The 23,358-nt window shown below is 45.2% G+C and overlaps 1 protein-coding gene across 2 annotated transcripts in view; it reads left to right on the forward strand.

Annotated features, from left to right (window-relative positions):
- SOS2 (SOS Ras/Rho guanine nucleotide exchange factor 2) overlaps positions 1 to 20,467 on the forward strand; it is a 133,509-nt gene extending 113,042 nt beyond the window's left edge. The window contains exons 17-23 of one of the 2 annotated variants that reach the window (XM_068254184.1): positions 77 to 194; positions 3,244 to 3,416; positions 9,092 to 9,208; positions 10,488 to 10,743; positions 12,088 to 12,129; positions 15,351 to 15,457; positions 19,898 to 20,467. In XM_068254184.1, the coding sequence (XP_068110285.1) occupies positions 77 to 194; positions 3,244 to 3,416; positions 9,092 to 9,208; positions 10,488 to 10,743; positions 12,088 to 12,129; positions 15,351 to 15,457; positions 19,898 to 20,407 (1,323 nt within the window). In that variant the 3' untranslated portion in view covers positions 20,408 to 20,467. The remainder of the gene's footprint in view (positions 1 to 76; positions 195 to 3,243; positions 3,417 to 9,091; positions 9,209 to 10,487; positions 10,744 to 12,087; positions 12,130 to 15,350; positions 15,458 to 19,897) is intronic. The other variant, XM_068254185.1, reaches the window with a different exon arrangement.
- Positions 20,468 to 23,358: the final 2,891 nt, after the last annotated feature.

Consider the following 23,358-nt stretch of genomic DNA (forward strand, 5'->3'; position numbering starts at 1 on the left):
ACAGCAACAAAGCCTTGTATTTATTTTTGCGTAATTAGAGCTAAAGCAGGCTGAGTAATTATGTTTTCTTTTACAGGCGTTACAGGAAAGAAAAAAGAAAATACTGGATGAGGCAGTGGAGTTGAGTCAGGATCACTTTAAAAAATATCTGGCAAAACTCAAGTCAATCAACCCACCTTGTGTGCCTTTTTTTGGTATGTTACTTTTGCTTATTTCTCATTGTTGCGTATGCACCTGAGGGGAATCTAGAGGCAGTCTTCTTTATCAACCATAGAAGCCCAACTGAAGCCAAAATTGACCAAAGCAGATTCTAATAGCAGCAATAAAGGAGAAACAGTTGCAGGCACTACGGCAGCGTGCAAAATACAAGTACAACCTCCGTACTTCGATTCATTGGGTATTGATAGGGATAGATTACAGCGTGCTCTAGACTAGAAAAAGTAGATCAATGTCCATAAGCAACGTGTGAAGAACATAAAGTTTGGCACTGCATTCACATTCCATAAAATGAGCTTTATTGTGCTCGACTCATTGATATACAAAAAATCTACGCAAAGTTCTTTATATAAAACCTAACGAAATGACCTTTTACGGTGGTTAGGCGGGCCGCAGCCACCACTATGCCCCACGACCTAATCTACGCTCCAAATGGGTATGTGCATTTTATATAAAGAACTTTGCATGAAGATTTTTGTATATCAATGAGCTGAGCACAATAAAGCTCATTTTATGGAATATGACTGCAGTACCAGACTGTTCTTCACACTTTGCTTAGATTCTAATAGCAGTCACATTGACTAGTGAAAATCACAAGTATTGACTATAAGCCCCATTGTGTAGCCATACATGCTGCTGCTGCGCACCTATTCATAGAAGTTTAAGACGTGTCCTGACTTCTGACACCAGGGCCCATATACAATTCACTTTTTCTCCTGCATTATCTCCTAGGAGATCATTTTCATCTTCTCTTTAAACTAACTTTTCAGCATTTTACTATTGAAAAAGTGCCCAAAAGTTGGTTAAAAAAAGTACTATCAAATTTATGTTGAGTGTTTCCTTGCATACTGTTGGCTTGAAAGGAAATTTATGACAAGTTGTGAAAATATCACCTAGGAGAAAACTTGCATATGGGCCCAGGACCCTTATTCAAATCCCCTTTTCTTCTAAGCTTTCTCCTGGGTGATATTTTCACACTTCACCAATAAAACTCCCTTTAAAGTGTACCCGAGCCAAAGCTCTGTTACAAAATGAGATACTTGCCTAAAGAAAGGGAAGCCTCAGAGGTTTCCCTCATTGCTCACCTGTCCCCCCTCGCTGAACACCTCCTGTTCCATCAGCGCAGCTACTGTAAGCCAGAGCTACTGTGCATGCATGCCCGTGCAGCTGTTGTAAGCTTAATGCTACTGGGCATGTGCAGGCGTGCTCATAACAGGAGAGGAGCGCAGCCCCAATGTGGAGGAAGGTCACGTGGGGGGGGGGGGGCTGCACACGCCCCCATCAGGGCACGTAGGGAAGCCTCAGTAGAATCCTGAGGCTTCCCTTTTCCTTAGGTAAATATCTATTTTTAAACCCAAACTTCGACTCGGGGTTCCCTTTAAGCCACTAGCAAGCAAGAAAATACTCTGAATATTTATTTCAGTATTTTTTTTCACATATTTTTTGGTACTTTTTCAATTACAGAGTGCTGAAAACTTAGGAGAAAAGTGAGTCAGATAAGGGCCATAGTTACTACTGTTGTACAGGGATTCTGGGAAATGTAGCCTGGCATTTGTTCTTATCAGTCTTATCTGTTATACAGTCACTTCCATTGACATAAATATGTATATTCTGAGTTCATGCAAATGTTATAATTGTATGCAGATTTATTCGCCTGAAAATGAGTCGAACAAATGCTGCAGCAGCTACATTTGTATGGTCTGTGTGTCGAGCTGCATAACATTTGTATCCTCTCAGAATTGTTAGCTATCACTAGTGGTCAGTCTGTCCCAGTGTGCAAAGATCACCTGACCCCTCCCACCTCATCAGTCCTCTCAGACTTTAACTCTTTGTGCCCACAGCCGTAGGTCTACAGTTGAGCAGGGTCCTATCTTACGTCCTTGCTCCGATGTTAAAGAGGAACTGTAACGACAAAACGGCCCCTGGGGGGTACTCACCTCGGGTGGGGGAAGCCTCAGGATCCTAATGAGGCTTCCCACGCCGTCCTGCGTCCCTCGGGGGTCTCGCTGTAGCCCTCCGTACAGCCGTGACGCAATATTTACCTTCCTGGCTCCTGCGCAGGCGCTCTGATGCCTCTCGGCGCCGAAGTAGGCGGAAATACCCGATCGCCGTCGGGTCTGCTCTACTGCGCAGGCGCAAGTTTCCGGCGCCTGCGCAGTAGAGCGGACCCGACGGAGATCGGGTATTTCCGTCTATTTCCGTGCCGAAAGTCGCCACAGCGCCCCCGCTGGAGCCAGCAAAGGTAAATATTGAACTGACAGTCGGCACAGTCGCCGGCTGTTCGGAGGGCTGCGGCGAGACCCCCGTGGGACAGAGGACGGCGTGGGAAGCCTCATTAGGATCCGGAGGCTTCCCCCACCCGAGGTGAGTACCCCCCAGGGGAGGTTTTTGTTGTTACAGAGTCTCTTTAAAAAGCATTGTCTTTCGTCCACCTCTTCATTGTGTTTATGAAAGGATTAAATAAAAGAGCAGTGAGAAATAATTTCTTATTGCTCCCAGAACAGAGTGATATGTATAAATGACATTTAATAAAGACAATGAAGAGTGTGGGAAGGGTTACATTTTCTTATACGCTGAGCAGGAAGGAACTGTAGATGTGGTGCTGGCCACAAAGAGGTGTTTTTTTTTTTTTGTTTTTTTTAAAAGCATACAGATTAATAGGTTCAGGTGACCTGCTCTGTGCTGAAGAAGGAGCTCCTTAGCTGCTACTAAGAAGGAACTACTGGAGACAAATACTAGGTGTTGTAAATATATTAACTGCCAATCGTATAGGTTTGCAATGCATCAAACTTTGTGTATTGCTAAAAAAGTAGGAAGATGAACGAGGGCATGAGGAAGTGGCAGTGATCTTCTGATATTTTCCCAGACTGCTGCAGCGTCAGGCTTTGTTCTCAGTGTACTATGAATATTACTGGGGCATACTGCCCTGCCCTCTTATATCTTTATGAATGCGTGGCAGACCATGCTGTGTGTGTAGGTGTGATATGCATGCTGTCATGCACAGTATCATGACTTTCTTTATTGCAGGAATATACTTAACCAATATACTGAAAACAGAAGAAGGGAACCCGGACTTCCTCAAGAGACATGGCAAGGAGCTGATCAACTTCAGCAAGAGGCGGAAAGTGGCGGAGATCACAGGGGAAATCCAGCAGTACCAGAACCAGCCTTACTGTTTACGCATAGAAGCTGATATCCGGGTACGGCATGAAGAAAGATAACACAATCAGATCATTCTGTCGGCTGCTCTTGAGAGATAGGATGTACTTTGAAAAGTAAACAACAAGAGCCCAAATAGTGCAGTATGTACTGAAAATGGAGCAAGCGTAGGTATTGTGAATGGTACTTACAAAGTTAGATTGCCTAGGTAGGCAACCAAGCAATAAGGCATCTGGAGAACACCCATTTCCACTCCGGTTAGATGATCTTTCTGAGTGAAAAAAAGCCCAGCCCTCAAGGGAGGGCAGACACTTGCTGATCAGAACCTGATCGATTCCTACCACTCACGGCACTTTTGAAAATTGATTTACAATAGATTTAATCAGGAAATTTTTTGAAATTCAGTTGAACCACAGTGTTGCACTACTCTATGGCTAATTGATTGTCCACCACTCCTGAGCAGCCCCCACACACCGACGGAAATTTTCTATCCTGTCCGATCTATACATCGGATCGTTATTCATCAAAATTTGATCGATCAGAATTGGTGAAATAGGTTTCTGGCAGATTTGATCAAACCTTATGGGAATTGACAGGGAAAATCAATGTGTTTGATCTGCTTAACATGACTGATTGTGATGGTTACAGCCATAAACATGACGTTATGCAGGAAAACGGAGGCGCCAAAAGGATAAAAGGAACATAAATGAGCTTAAAAACCAAATTCTTGGTAAATAGAGGAGGTAGTGGTGGACTTACCTCCTCCAAGTAGACACACAACGACTGTAGTAAAGACAGTCAATATATTTTATTTATGAACTCCAAATATGCAACGCGTTTCGCAGGTTTGATCCCGCTCATCAGGCAATAACAATGGAGCAATAGCATATGTGGTCAGTAGAAGAGCTGAGGTGCCTGGCTCTTCTACTGACCACATATGCTACTGCTCTAGGGCTGAACGGTTCGGCGGTTTTAAACCGTAACCGCGATTCCTGCAAAGACGATACAGGGATCGTCAATACCTACGTTTTTTCAGGCACCAGCTGTGCTTGTCTGTGCGGCTCCGCCTACCACCGCCGTCATATCATGAAGATGCAGTGATTGGCAGAAGCTGTGCCTGCTCTGTACAGCTCCGCCTACGCTGCAGGCCGCCTGATGCTCAGAGCGGATTTTCTTTTGTCATGTGATCCGCTTCCTCCGGTGCCTTCTGTCAGTAGTATCAGTATCTCATGCACCTCGTGCAATCTCCACTTAATCATCGGAGACCTCTTCTCTGTGAGCCTCCAGGTCTGTCGGCAGTGTAGTTGTTTCGCTAGCTAAGCTGCTCCACTCCCCAAGTTATATTCTTGCGTCTTCAATAGTACGGAAGGCGGGCAGACGGTCTGCCTGTCCCAGCTTCCAATGCAGTTTACTGTTGCTTAGGTCCTGTAATCTGTCTCCCCCTCACTCTCTTTTCTACCAACTTGCCGGAGTTCTGGCTTCTCTGCCTCCTAACCCGATGCGTCTCCCAGTGCGCACACAGACCTACTGATCTGCGGCGACATCACACAGGACAGCTCCAGCTCTGGAGTAAGGGGTTAGGAGATTACTAGTCAGCTGTAATCAGCTGCCCTAATCATCTGTAAAGCTTCCGGGGATCCCATAGACTTCAGAAACAGAGCTGTTTAGCAGCGTTGGGCTGTAAACCAAGCTGTAAATCAATTATAACTCGGATGCATTCCTCTGAAGTGGTGATGCCTGTCTTGTCCTGGCCTTACTTTCAAACTGCTCTCCAGGTAATTAAATGGACTGTATGGGCTGTTTTCTCCTCCACTCTGATCTTTGCCATAGTTCTCTCACCTACTCCTCTGCTTTATTGCAACAAAACTTAAAAAAAAACAAAAAAAAAACTTAAACACCCTGCTTATATTTACTTAGTGAGGCTGGATCACCATTTACTGTTCATTAATTTCATTGCCGATTGTCCTCTGCAAAACGGCAGCAAACAGATTATCTAAGCGGATTGTGGCTAGTGGAAAATGGAGCTAATGCTCCATCCGCGTACTGTGCAGGGGGATGGGAAGGGAGTGTTACATCTGGCTACTTTGATTTGAGTACTACCAACAGTTGAGGTGGGGCTAGGGGGAAGGCATACTGGCTACGTAGAGCTGGGGTGGGTGAAAGGGGGCGAAGAAGTGCTTAATTTTTTCGGGGGGCCCAACCAAAATTTTTGCTATGAGGCCCCATGATTTCTAGCTATGCCCCTGCACCACACTGTTAGTACACTACTTAATCAGCTAGGCTACTAGGGTTAGAGTCCTTCCTTAAGGTCTCTGAGACTCCGCACTGGACTGGACTGGTCAGTCACTGTTCAGCCAGTCATCAAGCCTGAAACTAGGCACAATTTTTAGGTAACAGTAAAAAAGGGCGCAGGAGGCTAGTGGACAAATCGGGCGCCGCCATTCACTCCCATAATAAATATCGTTTAATGGGCGCCCGATAGGAAAAAAGGGCGCCGGAGAAAAATAACGTTTTAAAAGCGGCGCCCGGAGACTAAATGTTTTATTACTGCTTCTCATGATTACACATTATTTAATGATTTATACATTTTGTAATATTATTTTTAAACGAAAAACAGTACAATATTTTTTTCAAACATTATTTTTAAACGAAAAACAGTACAATTTTTTTTATTTTTTTTACATTATTTTTAAATGAAAAAAACGCACTATATGTTTTTGAAACGTTATTAATGCTTATCACAGGGGGGTCTTAGGTTTAGGCACCAACAGGGGGGTCTTAGGTTTAGGCACCAACAGGGGGGTCTTAGGTTTAGGCACCACCAGGGGGGTCTTAGGTTTAGGCACTAACAGGGGGGTCTAGGGGTTAGGGGTAGGTACAGGGAGGGTTACTTAGGCACCAACAGGGGGGGTCTTAGGTTTAGGCATCAACACTGGGGTCTAGGGGTTAGGGGTAGGTACAGGGAGGGTTACTTAGTAAAAAAAAAATTTTAAACGTTATTATACGTTTCACTATTTAAACGAAAGATTAACGTTTTTACAATTGCCGATTTAATGCACATTATTTAATGATTTATAACTTTATAAAACATTAATTTTAAACGAAATACAGTACAATACATTTTTAAACATTATCCATGCTTATCGTTTAAAACCCCGCGCCCTTTTTTCCCAGCGCCCCTTTTTAACGTACGCCAATTTTTATTGGCTAGGATTAATAACAGCTTCACAATGTTACTGCAGTAACATTTACAAAAATGACAGAAAATGACATCATACTATCAATTAGATAGTATGATGTCGTTTTCTGGCAATGCATTTTTGTAAATGTTACTGTAATTTAGTACTAAAGCTTGATTTTGATGAAAATCGTGAATCGAATCGAAATCGCAATTTCTGACAGAAATCGTGCAATTCAATCTTTTCCTAAAATCGTTCAGGCCTATACTGCTCCGTTGTTATTGCCTGTTGAAGCGGGATCAAACCTGTGAAACGCGTTGCATATTTGGAGTTCATAAATAAAATATATTGACTGTCTTTACTACAGTCGTTGTGTGTCTACTTGGAGGAGGTAAGTCCACCACTACTATCTCTATTTACCAAGAATTTGGTTTTTAAGCTCATTTAGCTTCCTTTTATCCTTTTGGCGCCTCTGTTCTCCTGCATAATATTGAGTCCACCCTGGGTGGAGGGTTGAACCCCCTTTTTCTCATCTACAGAAAGCGACTTCCTATTCCTGAGTGGGATCAGGAAAATCTCCCCACCTGCCTTTACAGTGGTTGCCTAATGGTAACTCTGGTTTGTGAGTATTAACCTGCCTGGCGTTCTATTAAGATCGCCAGGGAGGCTGCGGGAGGGGTTTTTTTTAATTAAAAAAAAACTATTTCATGTAGCCAACTGAAAGTTGGCTGCATGAAACCCACTAGAGGGCGCTCCGGAGGCGTTCTTCCGATCGCCTCCGGCGCCCAGAATAAACAAGGAAGGCCGCAATGAGCAGCCTTCCTTGTTTTGCTTACATCGTCGCCATATCGACGAGCGGAGTGACGTCATCGACGTCAGCCGCCTCCGATCCAGCCCTTAGCGCTGGCCGGAACTTTTTGTTCCGGCTACGCTGGGCTCAGGCGGCTGGGGGGACCCTCTTTCGCCGCTGCTCGCGGCGGATCGCCGCAGAGCGGCGGCGATCAGGCAGCACACGCAGCTGGCAAAGTGCCGGCTGCGTGTGCTGCTTTTTATTTGAGCCAAATCGGCCCAGCAGGGCCTGAGCGGCAGGCTCCGGCGGTACTGGACGAGCTGAGCTCGTCCAGACCGCCCAGCAGGTTAATATTTACTCTATCTAGTAACCATTTACCAGTACATATTACACTATTGGGGCTCTTGGTGTTCCTTGTTTTTATAAACATGACGTTTGCTGAGGTATTCCTCGTTTGCGATGTTCAAGTGTCAAGTAATTAGCCAAGCCGGTTATTTTCAGCCTATGCCTTTGACATTGGATGCCTCCGCATCTAAACATGCTGCTCAGCTGAGCTGAAATTTCATTATTTATCAATGCTTTAGTCTTTATATTCAGCCACATGAATTAGGTTAGTGTTGTAGCCTGCATTAAATAATATTTCAATGGGAATAGCTAGGGCTGAATGATCTATCGTTTTAAGATCGAAATCGCAATTCGGAGACAATCACGTGATCGACTAAGCTGCGGTTTTGAAGATGATCACGGCACTCTTCCCCTGTGCAGCCAGTAACAGTTGTAGTCCAGTCCTATTCCCGCTGTGCAATGTTTGCAGTAACAGCTTGCCGCTCCGTACACAGTAGCGGCGGCTCTCAACACTCCTGGCGGCTCACTCTCTCCTTCTGCCTACGTCTTCAGCTGGGCGGGCTGGCCACAAGGATCAGTTTAAGATTAAATTAGAATCCTTCCTTAGATCTCTGAGAATCCGCAGGCCTGTCATTCAAGCTTCGACCAGTTATCAAGCTTTAGGATTAATCACAGCTTTGCCTCCTTTGCACAGTGACAGACAGGAAGTCTGGATGAGGCACAATGTGATGTGGTGATCTGCAAAGCTGTTGAGTGCTGGTCTGCTGGGCACTGTGCATTTGTGCGAAGGAGCTGCGATTAATCCTAAGTCAAAATTGTGATTCCAGGCTTGATAGCTGGCTAAAGCTTGACTGACGGGCCTGAGAAGGAAGGACTCTAAGTTGCTCTCAAACTGATCCTTGTGGCTGGCCGGCCCGCCCAGCTGATGACGCAGGCGGAATGAGAGAGTGAGCCGCCAGGAGTGTTGAAAGCCTCTGAGCTGCCACTACTGTGCACGGAGCGGCGAGCTGTTACAGCACAGCGGGTTGCAGGAGAAGGACTGTACTGACCTGTTCTCTGGCCATCCAGAGGTGGTAAGAGTAATGGTCTTAACGTGAACTGAGCACCGGGATCATCCTTTGTGTTGTTTTTTTCTTTTTGAGCCCTGGGACTGGCTCCGTATCCCTAAAATTGTGAATCAAATCCGCAATTTCTGACAGAAAAATGGCAATTCAATATTTTCCTAAAATCGTTCAGCCCTAAGAATGGCTCCATATTTAATTTCCACAGTTTACATCAAGAAGTCTTGGGCATTGTCTTTGTACCTGTGTTGCAGTGCTGTGCTGTGCATACAGGCGTATCGCCCGTACTTGGTGACTTCTGCAGAAAAGAATAACACTCTGACTGTTTCTTTTCGTTGCAGAGGTTCTTTGAGAATCTGAACCCAATGGGGAACACGCCTGAAAAAGATTTTACAGACTATTTGTTCAACAAATCTCTGGAGATTGAACCAAGAGGCTGCAAGCAACCGCCCAGATTTGTAAGTCTTTGTTGGTGAATCCTTCCCCCTACCCCAGCTTCTTCCTCCACCAGGCCGTTCCAGCCCTGAGGCCCCCAAAATTTTTACAGAGCATGCTGAGAGCAGTGCAAGCTTGTACTGCTCTCGCAATTGGCATGTATGGTCATTGCCGGCTGGGGAAGCTCTCTGCCTGGGTTCTTCCCTCTCTGCCTGGCCATTTCCCTGTGCTTCTCCACCTCTGTGGAAGTGACACATGTTTCTGGACTGAACTGGTTGGCTTTTATGTGCCTGAATACGATGCCACGGTGGCACTTCACTTTGGTGAAAGATGCAGGGGAGCACAGGGAAGAGCCAGAGAGCTTCTCCTTTCCGGCAATAATTATATTTGTCAGTTTCTGAGAGCAGTGTTGCCTGTCGTACTCTCATCAAGCAAAACAAACGTTTTACAAGGAAGAGGGGGGGGGGGGGGGGCAAATGCTCTTTTATGTCCTGAAGACTAGGTACCGTACTTACGTTTTAATGTGGGGCATTTGGTCCCGCTTAAAAGTAAAGCCTTGTATACATGCTAGACAGAGCTCTGCTGAAGCGGCTGTTGGGGACCATCTCATCTAAAAGCCAACATTTGTACAGGAGTACCCCAAGGTCACTTACAGATCCGGCTTTGGAACAGCTGAAAAGTTAGACTACTGGTTTTCACCTCCGGTAACTACTTATTATTTCGCTTTTCAGATTTAGATTGTCTGCATTCATTATGGGGTTAGTATAATGGTTTAAAGTATACCTTAGTGCAAAGGAAAATGTAAAAACAGGGGGAGCAGGCATGTGTAGTGGGCTCTCCTCAAGCTTATTGCTACCCCCCGTTTTCCTCCATTACTCTGTATCTACCCTCCGAAGCTACTTCCTGTTTGGGAGGGTCAGCAAAGACTGCACAGGTGTTGCCCGGCGACGCACATCCTCGTTCCCGCTGCTGGGAGCGCTCTGCGCATTCGGACTACATCACAACTACATTGTGTACATACAGATGCGGGCGCACAATCAAGGATGCGCATCGCCGGGCAGCGCCTTTGCGCTCTTCGCTGACCCTCCCGACCAGGAAGTAGCCGAAGGGTTGGTACAGAGGGGGCGGAGGAGAACGGGGGGAGCGGTGGGAATGAGGAGAGCCCTCTACACAAGCCTGCTCCCTCCGTTTTAACATTTTCTTTTGGCCTAAGGTATCCTTTAAACCATGATAATCTATTAAAGTGGTAATAAAGTTTGAAAGGAATGATACGCAGTTGAGCTAAAATGTTCTTTCTTCCAGCCTCGGAAAACAACGTATCCCCTGAAGTCTCCAGGCATAAGACCAAATAGCGGGAGGCATTTGTCATCATCCGGCACCCTGCGGGGACACCCCACCCCTCTGGAGAGAGAACCCTACAAGATCAGCTTCAGCAGAATTACTGAATCTGAACATGAAGCTGCAACCTCTCCACCCATTTCCCCCAACACCCCCTCCACGCCTCCAGTGTCTGCATCCTCCGAACTTAGTGTCTTCTTCGACCTCAACAGTTCCTACGGTAGGTTTTCTTTCTTGCATCTACTCCTCTTTACTCTTTATCATTTATTATTGTTATTTTGTATTTATATGGCGCTAACATCTTCCACAGCGCTGTACAGAGTATATAGTCTTGACACTAGTTGTCCCTCAGAGGAGCTCACTATGTAATTCCTTACCAAAGTCACATGTCCACTGTAGTCAGGGCCATTTGTAGGGTGAAGCCAATGAACTTATTTAATGTTTTTGGGATATGGGCGGAAACCAGAGTGCCCAGAGGAAACCCACATAGACACGGGGAGAACATACAAATTTTCTGCAAATAGTGCCCTGGCTGGGATTGGAATCGGGAACCCAGCACTGCAAAGCGAGCGTGCTAATCACTATGCCACTGTGCTCTTTGTGAAGTTCTACTCATTCAGCCCTTATTAAAATTGCATAACAGTCTTTTTCATGTAATATGTTCAGTGCCGGGGATGGGAGACACAATGAGCAAGAGGTGCCCAAACAATAGTGGTCTTTCGTATTTTGTGTTGGTTATTTGGTAATGTAGCATAGTGTTTGAGATGGTCAAACATTCGTCTCAGACAGTGAAAACGTACCTTCAGTATATTTATAATTAAAGCCAAATGTAACCCAAAAATGAAAGCTGGCCATATACTACTTGATCTCTTCAATAGATTAGACATTAGATACAGTGAAAACTTTGAATCTAATGGAAATCTATTACAGCTATTGTTTTTTTTAAATCAATATTATGATTAAATTATGAGTCATATGCAGATTAGAAAGATCCCTACTTGCCATGATTGATCCCTGTGGTCGCTGGTAGCACCGTTCGATTTCTGGACGACCGATAGACCTTCCGGCTGGTCTCCGCTCATTTAAAATGTGTGCCGCTAGACTGCTCAGTGTCACAGCAGAGCGTATGCTCACCTATCTTCTGGTGGCCTCCTCCGGTGTCCTGTCTTCTCTCCATGGCTGCCGGGGTGTGCAATGTAATTTGTGGTCGTGTGTATGATACCGGGTCAATGGTGCACCGGTGTCCGGCAGGGATACAGAGAAGACACAGAAGGTGGGTGCACCAGTGGATAGGTGAGCATACCCTCCTCTGCAACACTCTATCATCTAATGTGCTCCTCTGAGCTTTGCAGAGACCTGGGGAGGCCGCTCCACTGATAAAATTTTTGCACAGCTCGTGGCAGTGAAAGGTGCCTCTCTTATCAGATTTCAATCAGAGATGGATCTGTATGATGGTCGAGAAGTTTATGGACACCTTAAAATAGTCCAGTGTCAAAGCATACAAAATGGGTTACTTTTGTATTTACTTTTTTTATGAACATTAACAATTTTCTCTGTCTTACAGGCAGCAACAGCATTTTTGCCCCAGTTCTTCTACCGAATTCCAGTAAGTCTATTTAATATCAATATTGTCTATCCAGTTTGCAGTTAAACTTTCAATGTCTCATCTTGCCATATAAAGTTATAATGACCTGTCGGCTCTGTTTCTCTGGAATCCCTCCCAGAACCCCGTATCTGCCGGCTTCCATTGAGTAGCCCCGCCCCTTGCTGGAAAAAAGGCCATGGTATTCTCTAGCCGAAGTAGGGAAAACACCATGGCGTTTTTCAGCAGGGGGGCTCTGGGAGGGGATTCCTGAAGTCAGGGAGTTACAGGACTCTGGGAGGGATTCTAGAGGAACAGAGCAGCCAGGCAATTATTACTTTTAGTTTCAAAACATTCTCTTAAGATTTTTGAAGAAATCTAACAGCTTTGAGTAGACCCTTAGCAAAGGGCATATGATCAAATTATAATCGTAACAAACATTAACAAATAGAAATATGCAAGACATATCATGTTGTTCTAAGGATTATTGCAAACAAAGGATGGGCGTTGTCCCTAGAAGGAGAGGGCACAGGAGCGTAAGCCCAGAGAAGTCGAGGCCGAGAGCCAAGGTTGCCAGGTTCTGGTGAAAGGTAGAGTAGTGTCATAAACAATGGCTAACAATCTCTCAGAGATTAGTATTTCCATAATTATAGCATCAGTAAGTTCGAGGGAAAGATTGGGTTTCGACCATTGTCGGGCTATGTGCAGGCGAGCTGCTTTGTCCATATGCTGTGCCAATCTATGTTGTGGGTACTTCCACTTCTGTGGCTTATTGCCTAGTAATAATTGGAGTGGGTCGGGTGAAAGAGGTAGTTCAAGTGCTGTGCCAATGGCAGAGGCAATTTGGGCCCAGAACTTTTTCACAGTTGAACAGAGCCGCCATATGTGAGCAAGATCGCCAGTTTGCCCGCATCCCTTGAAGCATTTAGGAGAGTTGGTATTTGAGATGTTATGCAACCTCTCAGGAGTAATATATGTGCGATGTAGAATTTTGTAGTTCGTCTCTATATGAGAAAAATAGTTGCTGCCTTTCGCCAGGGTAAGACAACAGTTAGACCACTGACTTATAGTTAGTCTGGCCTAGGTCGTCTTCCCATGCTCTCATCGATCTAGTTTTGGTATGTTCGAGGGGCTGAGAGATTACAGAATATAAATATGATATAAGGCCGCCCTCCAGTGGTCTCTACAATCATAACTTTTATATGAATAGACAATACATTGCAAGTTTAATTGCAGACTTAAAAGGCTCTTCAAAGCGAACCTGAACTCAGAACTTCCTCTCTGCTCTAAAAGATAAGCAACAGCATTATAACCTTTAAAGAAAAACATTTCTTTGTTACAGTTGATACAAATCTTGCAATAAATCTGCAGTGTCTACTTCCTGCTGTCATGGAAGCAGGCATATTGTTAATATCCTGTGTTAACAAATTAGCTGCTCTGCCAAGGCAGATGAGATTTCTGAGCTGACACAGCTAAGAGAGAAAATTACAACTTGTGATTAGACACAGATGAGGGAGAATTATACAGGCTAAACTCTCTAAACACATACAGAGTGCATTTCTCTCGGTTTTCCTTCTCTCCTGCGCAAGAGTTCAGGTCCACTTTAAGAAAAAAAATGCATGTAGTAAAATAATGAAATTATTATTTTATTTTGAAGCTATTCATAAATATGACGGTATTGTGATGTTATCACAGGCCCTCTAGTGGCCGGACCGCTCAATGCCTTCCAATGTATTTCAGCCCACAGACGGTCCAACCTTCTGGACGCAATCCATGAGCTGAAACTGCTGGAATTGGGCAGCAAACAGGCTAGAAGGAAGCTTGCGAGCTACAGTGACACAAACTACACACTAGTTCAGGATACAAAGCTGCCACCACCTCTGTAGAGGACAGAGGACCTATTCTCACTGATTCTAAGACCTGCAAATAAAACGGTTAGAACACACTATTCTAACTATAACAAACAATCTTCAGGTAGCGTATCTTCAGAAGCAAGGATTCCTTCTGGTTGACTGAATAGTAGGGTGCAGCTGAGAAAATTATTGACTTAAAGTATTGTAACAATTAGACAATGATAACCCAGTGTAAAATAAAAGGGGAAAAAAAACGAAAATGGATACTTAAGTTCGGAAGAAATGTGTCCCTTTGTGTGGAAATTCAAGCACATGGAAAGCTCTTTGTTTCCGGATCAGAGTTCAGACAAATTGGCAGCTGCGTGCAATCCTTACCAAGGTAAATTGAAGGACTGGGGTGGAGTCTCAGCCTTGTCCTATTGAATGATCCAGATTTTAGGGCGGGATCTCAGGCAGCCCCTAGACTGGACTGGGCGTTATTATTTTTTGGGCGGGAAGCTTAAGCCCAACAAATATGACATCTTCTATATTTCAGCACACGCTTCTCGCGCACAAATAATAATCACAAGTTCATAATACTCAAGAAATAGACGTTGAAATGATATTAAACGTGGATAACGTAGGATGTTCAGTTACTGAGAAGTTCAATAACTCAGTGGCTGGGTATGTTGGCGGCATAAATTATATATTAGAATACTCAGCGGATCCTGACCAACAAAATTATATCATTTCCATACCTATCATGTATGGCATCCTTTACAAGGCACAAAAATCATATAATACATTTATTTCCAATACACTTAGAATGGCTCCAGTATGCCTGCTATCCTGCTGTAAAATCCTTTACTGAAAGGGTAACCATTTGGTGCTGCTGCTAGTGGAGCTTTCACACCTAGTTGTTATCAGGGTCGGATTTGTACTCTTTACCGCCCAAGGCCACTGTCAGCAGCCACCCTCCTTCTGTATAGGTAGCCATATGTCCCCTTCCCTCCAGGCTTACAATAGCCTTATCATAGTTCTAGTCCTTTTACCGGAAGTATTCGGTGACTCTAGCTACATGTGAGCCATAAGCTGTCACAGGTTTTGGAGTGCTGTTCAATATAGTAGGTGGCTGGATGGTGTAATGGTTAAGGGCTCTGCCTCTGACACAGGAGACCTGGGTTCGAATATCGGCTCTGCCTGTTCAGTAAGCCAGCACCTATTCAGCAGGAGACCTTAGGCAAGTCTCCCTAAAACTGCTACTGCATATAGAGCGCGTCCTAGTGGCTGCAGCTCTGGCGCTTTGAGTCCGCCAGGAGAAAAGCGCTATATAAGTGTTTGTCTTTTAGTATATTTATTCATTGAAAAATATCTGTAATGCACCCCTTACTTAATTTTTATTCCATTTTACAGAGTCTTTCTTCAGCTCTTGCAATAGTTTGTACAGGCCAAATGAAGAACCTCTGCTTCCTCCTCCGTTGCCTCCACGCAAGAAGTTTGATCCTGATACAGTAAGCCTGGTATTTACAATATTCTGCCAGATGGTGGCAGCACAGATGAGTTTTAAAGTGAACCCGTGCCGAAGCTTCGGTTCCAGACAAGAACTTATCCTGAAGAGAAGGAAGCCTTAGGATCCCTTTGAGGTTTCCCGCCCTTGTCGGAAGCCCCCTGTTGCAGAGCGTGGCCTCCCCTCCACATTGGGGCTGCGCAGCTCCACTTCCTTAGTCATTTGCATGCTGTAGCCACGGGAGCCTGCCGCCCGCCCATGCGCAGTAGTACGGAGCCCACGGCTCACTACGCATGCGCAGACGGGCTTAGTGGGATATTGCGCTTCCATGAATAAGGAAAAGGGACTGCGCGGCCCTGATCTGATTAGCGACAATGCCTTGTTGCTAATCTTCCGGGAGGCTACGCTCAGCGACAGGGGGACATTACAAGAGAGAAGAAAGATCCTGAGACTTTCCTCTCTTTAGGTGAGTATCTGATTTTGGGTACCCGAGCTTCAGCTCGGTACACTTTAAGGCGCTCATACACTAAACCATTTTTATTTTCTCTTCAGACCTTTTTAAATTTAATTTTTTGATTGTATTGCCTGAAAAATCAAACCTATCCACTATACACTGTATTTTCCAACATGATCAAAAGGTCAAAAATTCGATATATTTTTCCCGATCAGATTTTTTCTTTTTGAACGGGAAAATTGAGGTTTTTGATTGAGTCATGTATGGGCGCCTGAATTATGATCAGATCAATGCATTGGTTCTGGTGTCTAAAGTGTCTCAGATTTCGCTTGCAATCTTAAGGTAGCCATACAGCTAGCGATGGTGGGCAGATTTGACCAAGAGGCAAATCTAATCGAATCTGATGAGAGAGAGGTCTGTCAGCTGCCCATACACCACAGGCCGATTCCCGATCAATTTAATGCTGAAATTAATCCAGAATCGGCCTTGTGTGCAGTATCCGCCTCCTCGCCGACCCCCTAAGGGGTGCCTTGCCTCCCCCAGTGCTCAGTGTTCAGTGTTGTATACATTACCTGTCCGCTGCTTGACCTCCGCTGGTGCCAGGTGCACTCTCACTGCACGCGTCTCATGTGGGTTGTCGACCTACGCCCATCCCGTTACTCGGCAACCATGTGGGGCGCGCGTGTATGCACTGATGAGTGCGCCTGGGGCCAGTGGATGTCGCAGACCGGTAATGTATAGCTTGCACTGGGCACTGGGCACCGGGGGGGGGGGGGGCATTAAACATTGGGGGGGACAATGCCGGGGGTTTCATCGCTTGTCCCGATATCCCACGCCATTACCGCCGCGCACCTGATTGAGCAGGTTGGCCCTACATCTTGCAGCATGTCTGATTGGTTAATGTGACCAATTTTGGCCCGAAATTGGTCACATTGTTGGTCGGGCATGCACTTGGCGGCACCGAGGTGGTGTGGTGATGGGGGTGGCCTGAATATTGTGCTTACTGTGTTCCAATTTTTTATCGGTTTCAACCCTACTGCTTGAAAATGAAACTTCACTTACTGTGTAGAACATAGTTTGGTCCATGCCATTTACTGACTGGCTATCAGTATGGAGATGGTGGATACTGGGAGTGTCTAACACGACTACTACCTGTACTCTGGCAGCATATTGAAACTCAATCTCAGCAGCTCTGTAATTATATGACATTTTTTTCTCATAAATGCATCCAAATGCTTGTTTTTCATAAAAGTTGAAAGGACATCCGAGGTGAAAATAAGCTGATGAGAAAAACAATTGTATCTATCTTCCTCCTCCTAAAAATGACTTTTTTAACCACTTGTCGACCGCCCACTCATAACGCGCGTCGGCAAGGTGGTAGCTGCAGGACCAGCGACGCACATCTGCGTCGCCGGCTGCAGGCTAATTAATCAGGAAACAGCCGCTCACGCAAGCGGCTGCTTCCTGTCAATTCACGGCGGGGGGCTCCGTGAATAGCCTGCGGGCTGCCGATCGCGGCTCGCAGGCTAAATGTAAACACAAGCGGAAATAATCCGCTTTGTTTACATTTTTACAACGCTGCTAAGAGTAGCAGCTTTGTGCTAGATCAGCGATCCCCGGCCAATTAGCGGCCGGGGATCGCTGTCACATGACAGACAGGAGCCTGTTAGAGGCTGCACAGGACAGATCCGTTCCTGTGCAGCCTCCGATCTCCGGGGCAGGGAGGGAGAAGAGGTATAGGGGGCTTTGAGGTGCCCCCCCCCCCCCCGCCACCCACACGCATGCAGGAGCGATCAGACCCCCCCAGCACATCATCCCCCTAGTGGGGAAAAAAGGGGGGCGATCTGGTCGCTCTGCCAGTTATTTGATCTGTGCTGGGGGCTGTAGAGCCCACCCAGCACAGATCTTCGAAATCAGCACTGGTCCTTAAGGGGGGGGGGGGGGTAAAGGCTGAGTCCTGAAGTGGTTAAAGATATCCCACAGTTTTCTTTTATATTTAAAATTAGTTTTTACTGTTCCATTGTCTTTGCTCAATGACACCTTCACTGAAGTATGCCAGAGCTCAAATCTATGAATTATTGACCCTGTTTATCTCTTTCTTGCTCTCAGAAGCCATTTACTGACAGGAAAGTGTTTTATGGCTGTAATTACTTATCAGTGAGGGTTATGCTATAGTCTGACCCAGTCCGACCTGGTCCCAACCCAGACAGAAACTTTCACTTGCATACCTGATGTTTAACTCTCAGTTGTCCTTTAACCTCCTTGCCGGTCTGATTCTTTCCAGATTTTAGGGTTTAAAAGAGGTGCAATTTTTTTCCACTCATTCAGACCCTAAAACCTGAAAAAAATCATTCTGGCAGGGAGATCTGCAGCAGAATAAAAAATTTACCTTCCTGGGCTCCAGCGCTGCAGTTATCATTTTGACCACAAGAAGGCGCTAATATGCATATAAACAAAATTCTCTATATTTCTCTAATATAGAGAAGTTCGTTTTAAATATTAGCCCCACCCCCGATGACATCACGCCGCCACCGCCGCTCCGATGGCCGCCGGGTCCCCGGAAGAATAGCGGGGACATGGGGATCCCGGCGGCCAGGGAAAGACCCCACACTGCCGGGGAGAGAGGCTGGAGTCCCGCTGCACCGCGCGATCGCGCGCGGGACTCCACAACTGATAGGTAAAGCGCTGCACTGCCTACCCCGACCTGAGCTCGGGATCACCGCTAACAGCTTCTTTTTTTTACCCCGAGCTCAGGTCGGGAAAACCGGCAAGGAGGTTAAGCACAGTTATTGCAAAATAAAAAGGAACATGTCTGCTGCACCAATTTGTACATCCACCTTGGTAGTGACCTCCAGCTGCCCATTCACCTCCATATTTAGTTTAAAGTCCTGCCAGGCTACTGGAGACAGACCTTCATGATTGGTTAGCAGTCGGTATGGCTTCAGTTTGCTCATCTCCTCCCCTCCCACTTCCCCACCCGTAAAGGTTACTGGCTCATACTGACTGGGAATGATCAGACAAGTTGTATATTCCTAAGGAGGAAATGATGATCTATGAGTTTGTTGAAAAAGCTAAAACTATTTAGGGTGGATTTTTTTTTCAAATCTAGTTATAAATATTAGTTACAAATCATTTAGAAAAAAATTCTGGAAGTAAATGAAAGGTGATCCAGAAGCGAGCGACCTAGTGAGACCTTTCACAGGCCGACATGTAAGCCGTAAGGCTGGCCCTGATGTCAGTTATGAACTGGAATGGCTGGTGGGGGTTATACAGGGCTTTAGAAGCCAGACTGTGATTCCAGAGACTAGGAAGAAATACTTATAAAGTACCCTATTTTTCAGACTATTAGACGCTCTGGACCATAAGACGTACCTAGGTTTAGAGGACACAAATATACTAGACCTTGGTGCTTCCATGGTGCAGGACCGTCTTGTGTACCCCCCCCCCCCCCCCCCCCCAGGCTTACTCTATCCCAGCTACACTAGTCCCTGCTCCCCCCCCCCCCCCCCCCCCCCCAACTAGCTACACTAACCAGCTACTCTTAACCACACTTCTAGCTATACAATGCTAACCAGTGATGCCCTCCCCTATCCAGCTGGCACACACCATGTCCACTGTCTCCAGTCGCTGTAATGGCAGATTCTGTCCTCTGAGTTCTCTCACTGCATGATCTGACAGCGCATGTGCCCTGGGGTTACGCAGTGAGAGGGCACCAGTAAACCAGATAGGATGGAGGAAATACCATTGTGCTCTGCATTTTCTTCGGGGTACCCACCATGCCACACACCTGGCCACACATGCAGACTAACACACTCTCTCTCTCTCTCTCTCTCTCTCTCTCTCTCTCTGTACTTTTGGAGGAGAAAAAGTGCATCTTATAGTCTGGAAAATATGGTAAATTCCCTAGGAATGTGTTGTAAAAATACCTCATTTTGTAATAAGTACGTAGTCCAAATTGACTTATTTTGTACCAGTAAACTCCTTTTTTTCCCCCCTCAGGCGAGTTCTCGATCAGATGAGGATCCACCTGCCATTCCACCCAGATTGCCTCCACCTCCAAAGATTCAACCACGGGTTCCTGCTTATACTGGACCCTTTGATGGACCGTTGCACAGCCCTCCTCCTCCTCCCCCAAGAGATCCTCTTCCAGATACTCCTCCTCCGGTCCCGCTCCGGCCTCCAGAACACTTTATAAACTGCCCCCTCAATCTTCAACCTCCACCCCTGGGACGCCTCCATCGAGAGCAGGATTGGTTTAGAGAGGCCAGCACTGTCCCTAACTCTCCCAATACCCCTCCCAGCACCCCGTCTCCAAGAGCACTACGCCGCTGCTGCGGCCTCAGCACCAGTCACAACAACCTCCTGCAGATGACCGCCCCGCCGGTTCCGCCACGGCAGAACTCCACTCCTCAGCTACCAAAACTGCCACCAAAGACTTACAAAAGGGAATTCTCCCATCCTCCTTTGCACAGACTAGCCTTGTTGGAAAATACAGAAACTCCACAATGACTACAGCCATTACAGTCCTTGACACTGGATAGGGATCAGAAATGGACTCTTGCTCTTTTTTTGTGTTTTTTGTAATTTATTTGATAAGGCACTGTATTTTCCCCTTGTGTAACTCAGGCACTGCTTAAGGTGTTGCTGGCAGTCTGACCAGAAAGGGGTTAACCCCAACGCTCTTAAAGTGCTACTGATCAAAACAGCATGTGCAGGAATGAACTCCATGGGAGAAGGACTGTTCTTAAACACATTATGGCCTTTAAACACTAAAACAGCGTGTAACTGCTCAGGAGTAACCTGTCTGCTATGTTTTGAACACAGTGCTTTTTTTTTTATGTATGTAAAAAAATGTTCAGACTTTTTTTTTTGCACTGTACCCTCCAGTAGACCAGCTCAATAAGCGAGTCCTATACTTCTTTTTGGAATATTGGCTCTTTTTTGGAGGGAAGACTTGTTACAGTAATTTAAAGCACTAGTGGCCTTTTTTTTTTCTTCCTTTAATTTCCAGACCACATACAGGAGATACAGCATCATTGCACCCTCTTAGGGTTCTTTCCAGGTTATATCATTCCATTTATCCTCTCACTAAACTACGGTCAGGACCAGCATGATCTGCTTGTGTCTCCCAACGGGTTAGACGTATGCCTGTTACATATGCAAAGTGGAGGAAGCCATTTTGTGAGCTGACATATTGTAGGCCTGTTGTTCAGTTAGGCCCTGTGATGCCATATTATAAGGTGAAGTGTTGTCATGGTTTTACTGGCTTTTAACATCAGCATAGGCCACATTTTCAAAATGGCTTCCTCCCTTTCTTGCTTCCTTGACTAGGCCTTCTGACTTCACGAAAGAGGTCTGGAAAAAAATTGGAGCCCCGGTGTAAATGCAAATGCACTACCTGTCTGTCTGTTCACAAACACTACCTAAGGAAAATCAAACACTATCGATTACCCGAAGAATAGTATTAAGCATGCAGTGTTCAAATGTGCCTTTATCTTTTATTTTAGCAGGTTAAAAGCCAGATTGTGCTCATAAGTTGCCTTTTTCTGAGATCAAAGCTATCTGCCACGAATGTACTCTAAGAACACTTTGTCTTTCTCCTTTACTTGTACTGGTTTCTCCTGTACTTAAAGTCTTTCAGGTGCATTGGGGAATCAAAACTGTGTTTTGATTTTTTTACTTTTTGTGAGCAGTTCTTCAAGGTCATTCATAATTTCTCTCCTAAACTCAGGCAGCCAGGAGTTTTTTTTTTCCTTTCAGGCAGTCTACAGTCATCTCTGTACAGGAAAAAAAACTTCAACTGACCAGACAGTGGTATTAATTTGTCACCTTGCTGAAAGGGATGACAGAGACACTAAATAACTTGGTTACTCTGTAAGACATTTTGTTTTCAAGCCAATGTCTCTGAAAATGTAATCACTTTATGTTCTTCGTGAGTGGTATGAAGAGGATGAAAATGAGGAATGCAGCTATTGGGTTTTCTAAAACATCCAGTCCTTGCACTGTGTATATAACAGTTGTTCTTTTCAAGAGCTGCTTCACAAATGTCTTTGGTGATTAAGACAGCCATTTTGAGAACAAATGGGAAGAAGCCTGTCTCATAAATATTTTTTTTTTCTCAATATGGCTGTCTACATGATGCATAAACGCAGACCGGTTTTATTTTGGCGTCTTGGGACCAGTATGCATGATCCTCAGATATTATTCCCACTTTTTTTGGTGAGGGGGGGGGGGGGGGGTAGCAGAGACTAACTTTATGAGGCTATTTTGAGGTAAAAGTAGTTTCCAGTTGTTCAACTGGGTAGTAGGACTAATGTATCAAACCTCAGAGTGAGGAGCAGATGCCACGGTACTGACCCATCCAACACCTATTTAATCTTTCTAGCCTTTGCTTGTAAAAATGAAAGGTAGAGTGATAATGGTTACCATAGGCCAAACTGATTCATTTTCTTTTCTCTAAGCAGATCTAAAGTCAACCAATAAAAGCAACCACAATAGGAAAGTCTCAGTAACTACAAAGTTTTAAGTCTGGTCTTTTAAAAAAAATAAGATTTTGAAAATAATTATTAGTTGTGCCTAGAATCAGGCATGGGCTCATGAGTACTTATGAGTGGCTAAGCACTAAAATGTGTGATTTAAATGAAGCTTAATTGCCTTAGGTGTGCAGCTGGGAAACAAGGGGTTGTTTACCCATAAGTCCGTTGTATATTGTGCACTCCAAATAGCTTGCACGCGACCTATTGGATGCGTTGCAAGCCTGACCACTGCGCATTTCCTCCTACGGTCTTGAAGGAAATGCATGAAGTGAGGCTTGCAACGCGTCCCATAGGACGCGTGCAAGCTATTTGGAGCGCATGATATAAAACAGACTTATGGGTATATCACCCCTTGTTTTTCCACCACACACCTGAGGCAATTAAGCCTCATTTAAATCACAAATTCTTCAAACTACCACCCATTGTGTCTGGCTAGTACTAAGCCTCTCCAGACCCAAAAATTAACCAGAGAACCTATGTGATCCAATCAACCTGGTCTGAATTTATCACAAATTGTGTATTTGGTGGCAAAGTTAAGCTGGCTTATTGAGGAGTGACTGGCATTGCCATCTCTAGTTCACCCCTACAGTGAAAAAAGTTTGCAGTAAATCTAAGACGATCTGAATTAACTAAAGTTTTACACTGTGCAATTATCCCTTTAATCTGCTATCATCCAGGCACATCTTCCAAACTTTTTCCCATTGAACAGTAGACTATATGTAATAAATCCAGGCTGGTTTTGCTAAATATTTTACATTGTCTTGCGTTGTTCAACCTTGGAGAGCCTTAAAGAGTGCTTCCAGTATATCATGTCAGGCTCTGCCTTAATGATATGTGGGGGGGAAATCTTTGGGTTAAGTACTGACCTGATTGGCTGTAATTCATTCAGGGGAGTGCTCCGCCCTTCCCCTTCAGAAATGCAGC

The sequence above is a fragment of the Hyperolius riggenbachi genome, chromosome 9, assembly GCF_040937935.1.
Source record: "Hyperolius riggenbachi isolate aHypRig1 chromosome 9, aHypRig1.pri, whole genome shotgun sequence".
Lineage (NCBI taxonomy): Eukaryota > Metazoa > Chordata > Amphibia > Anura > Hyperoliidae > Hyperolius > Hyperolius riggenbachi.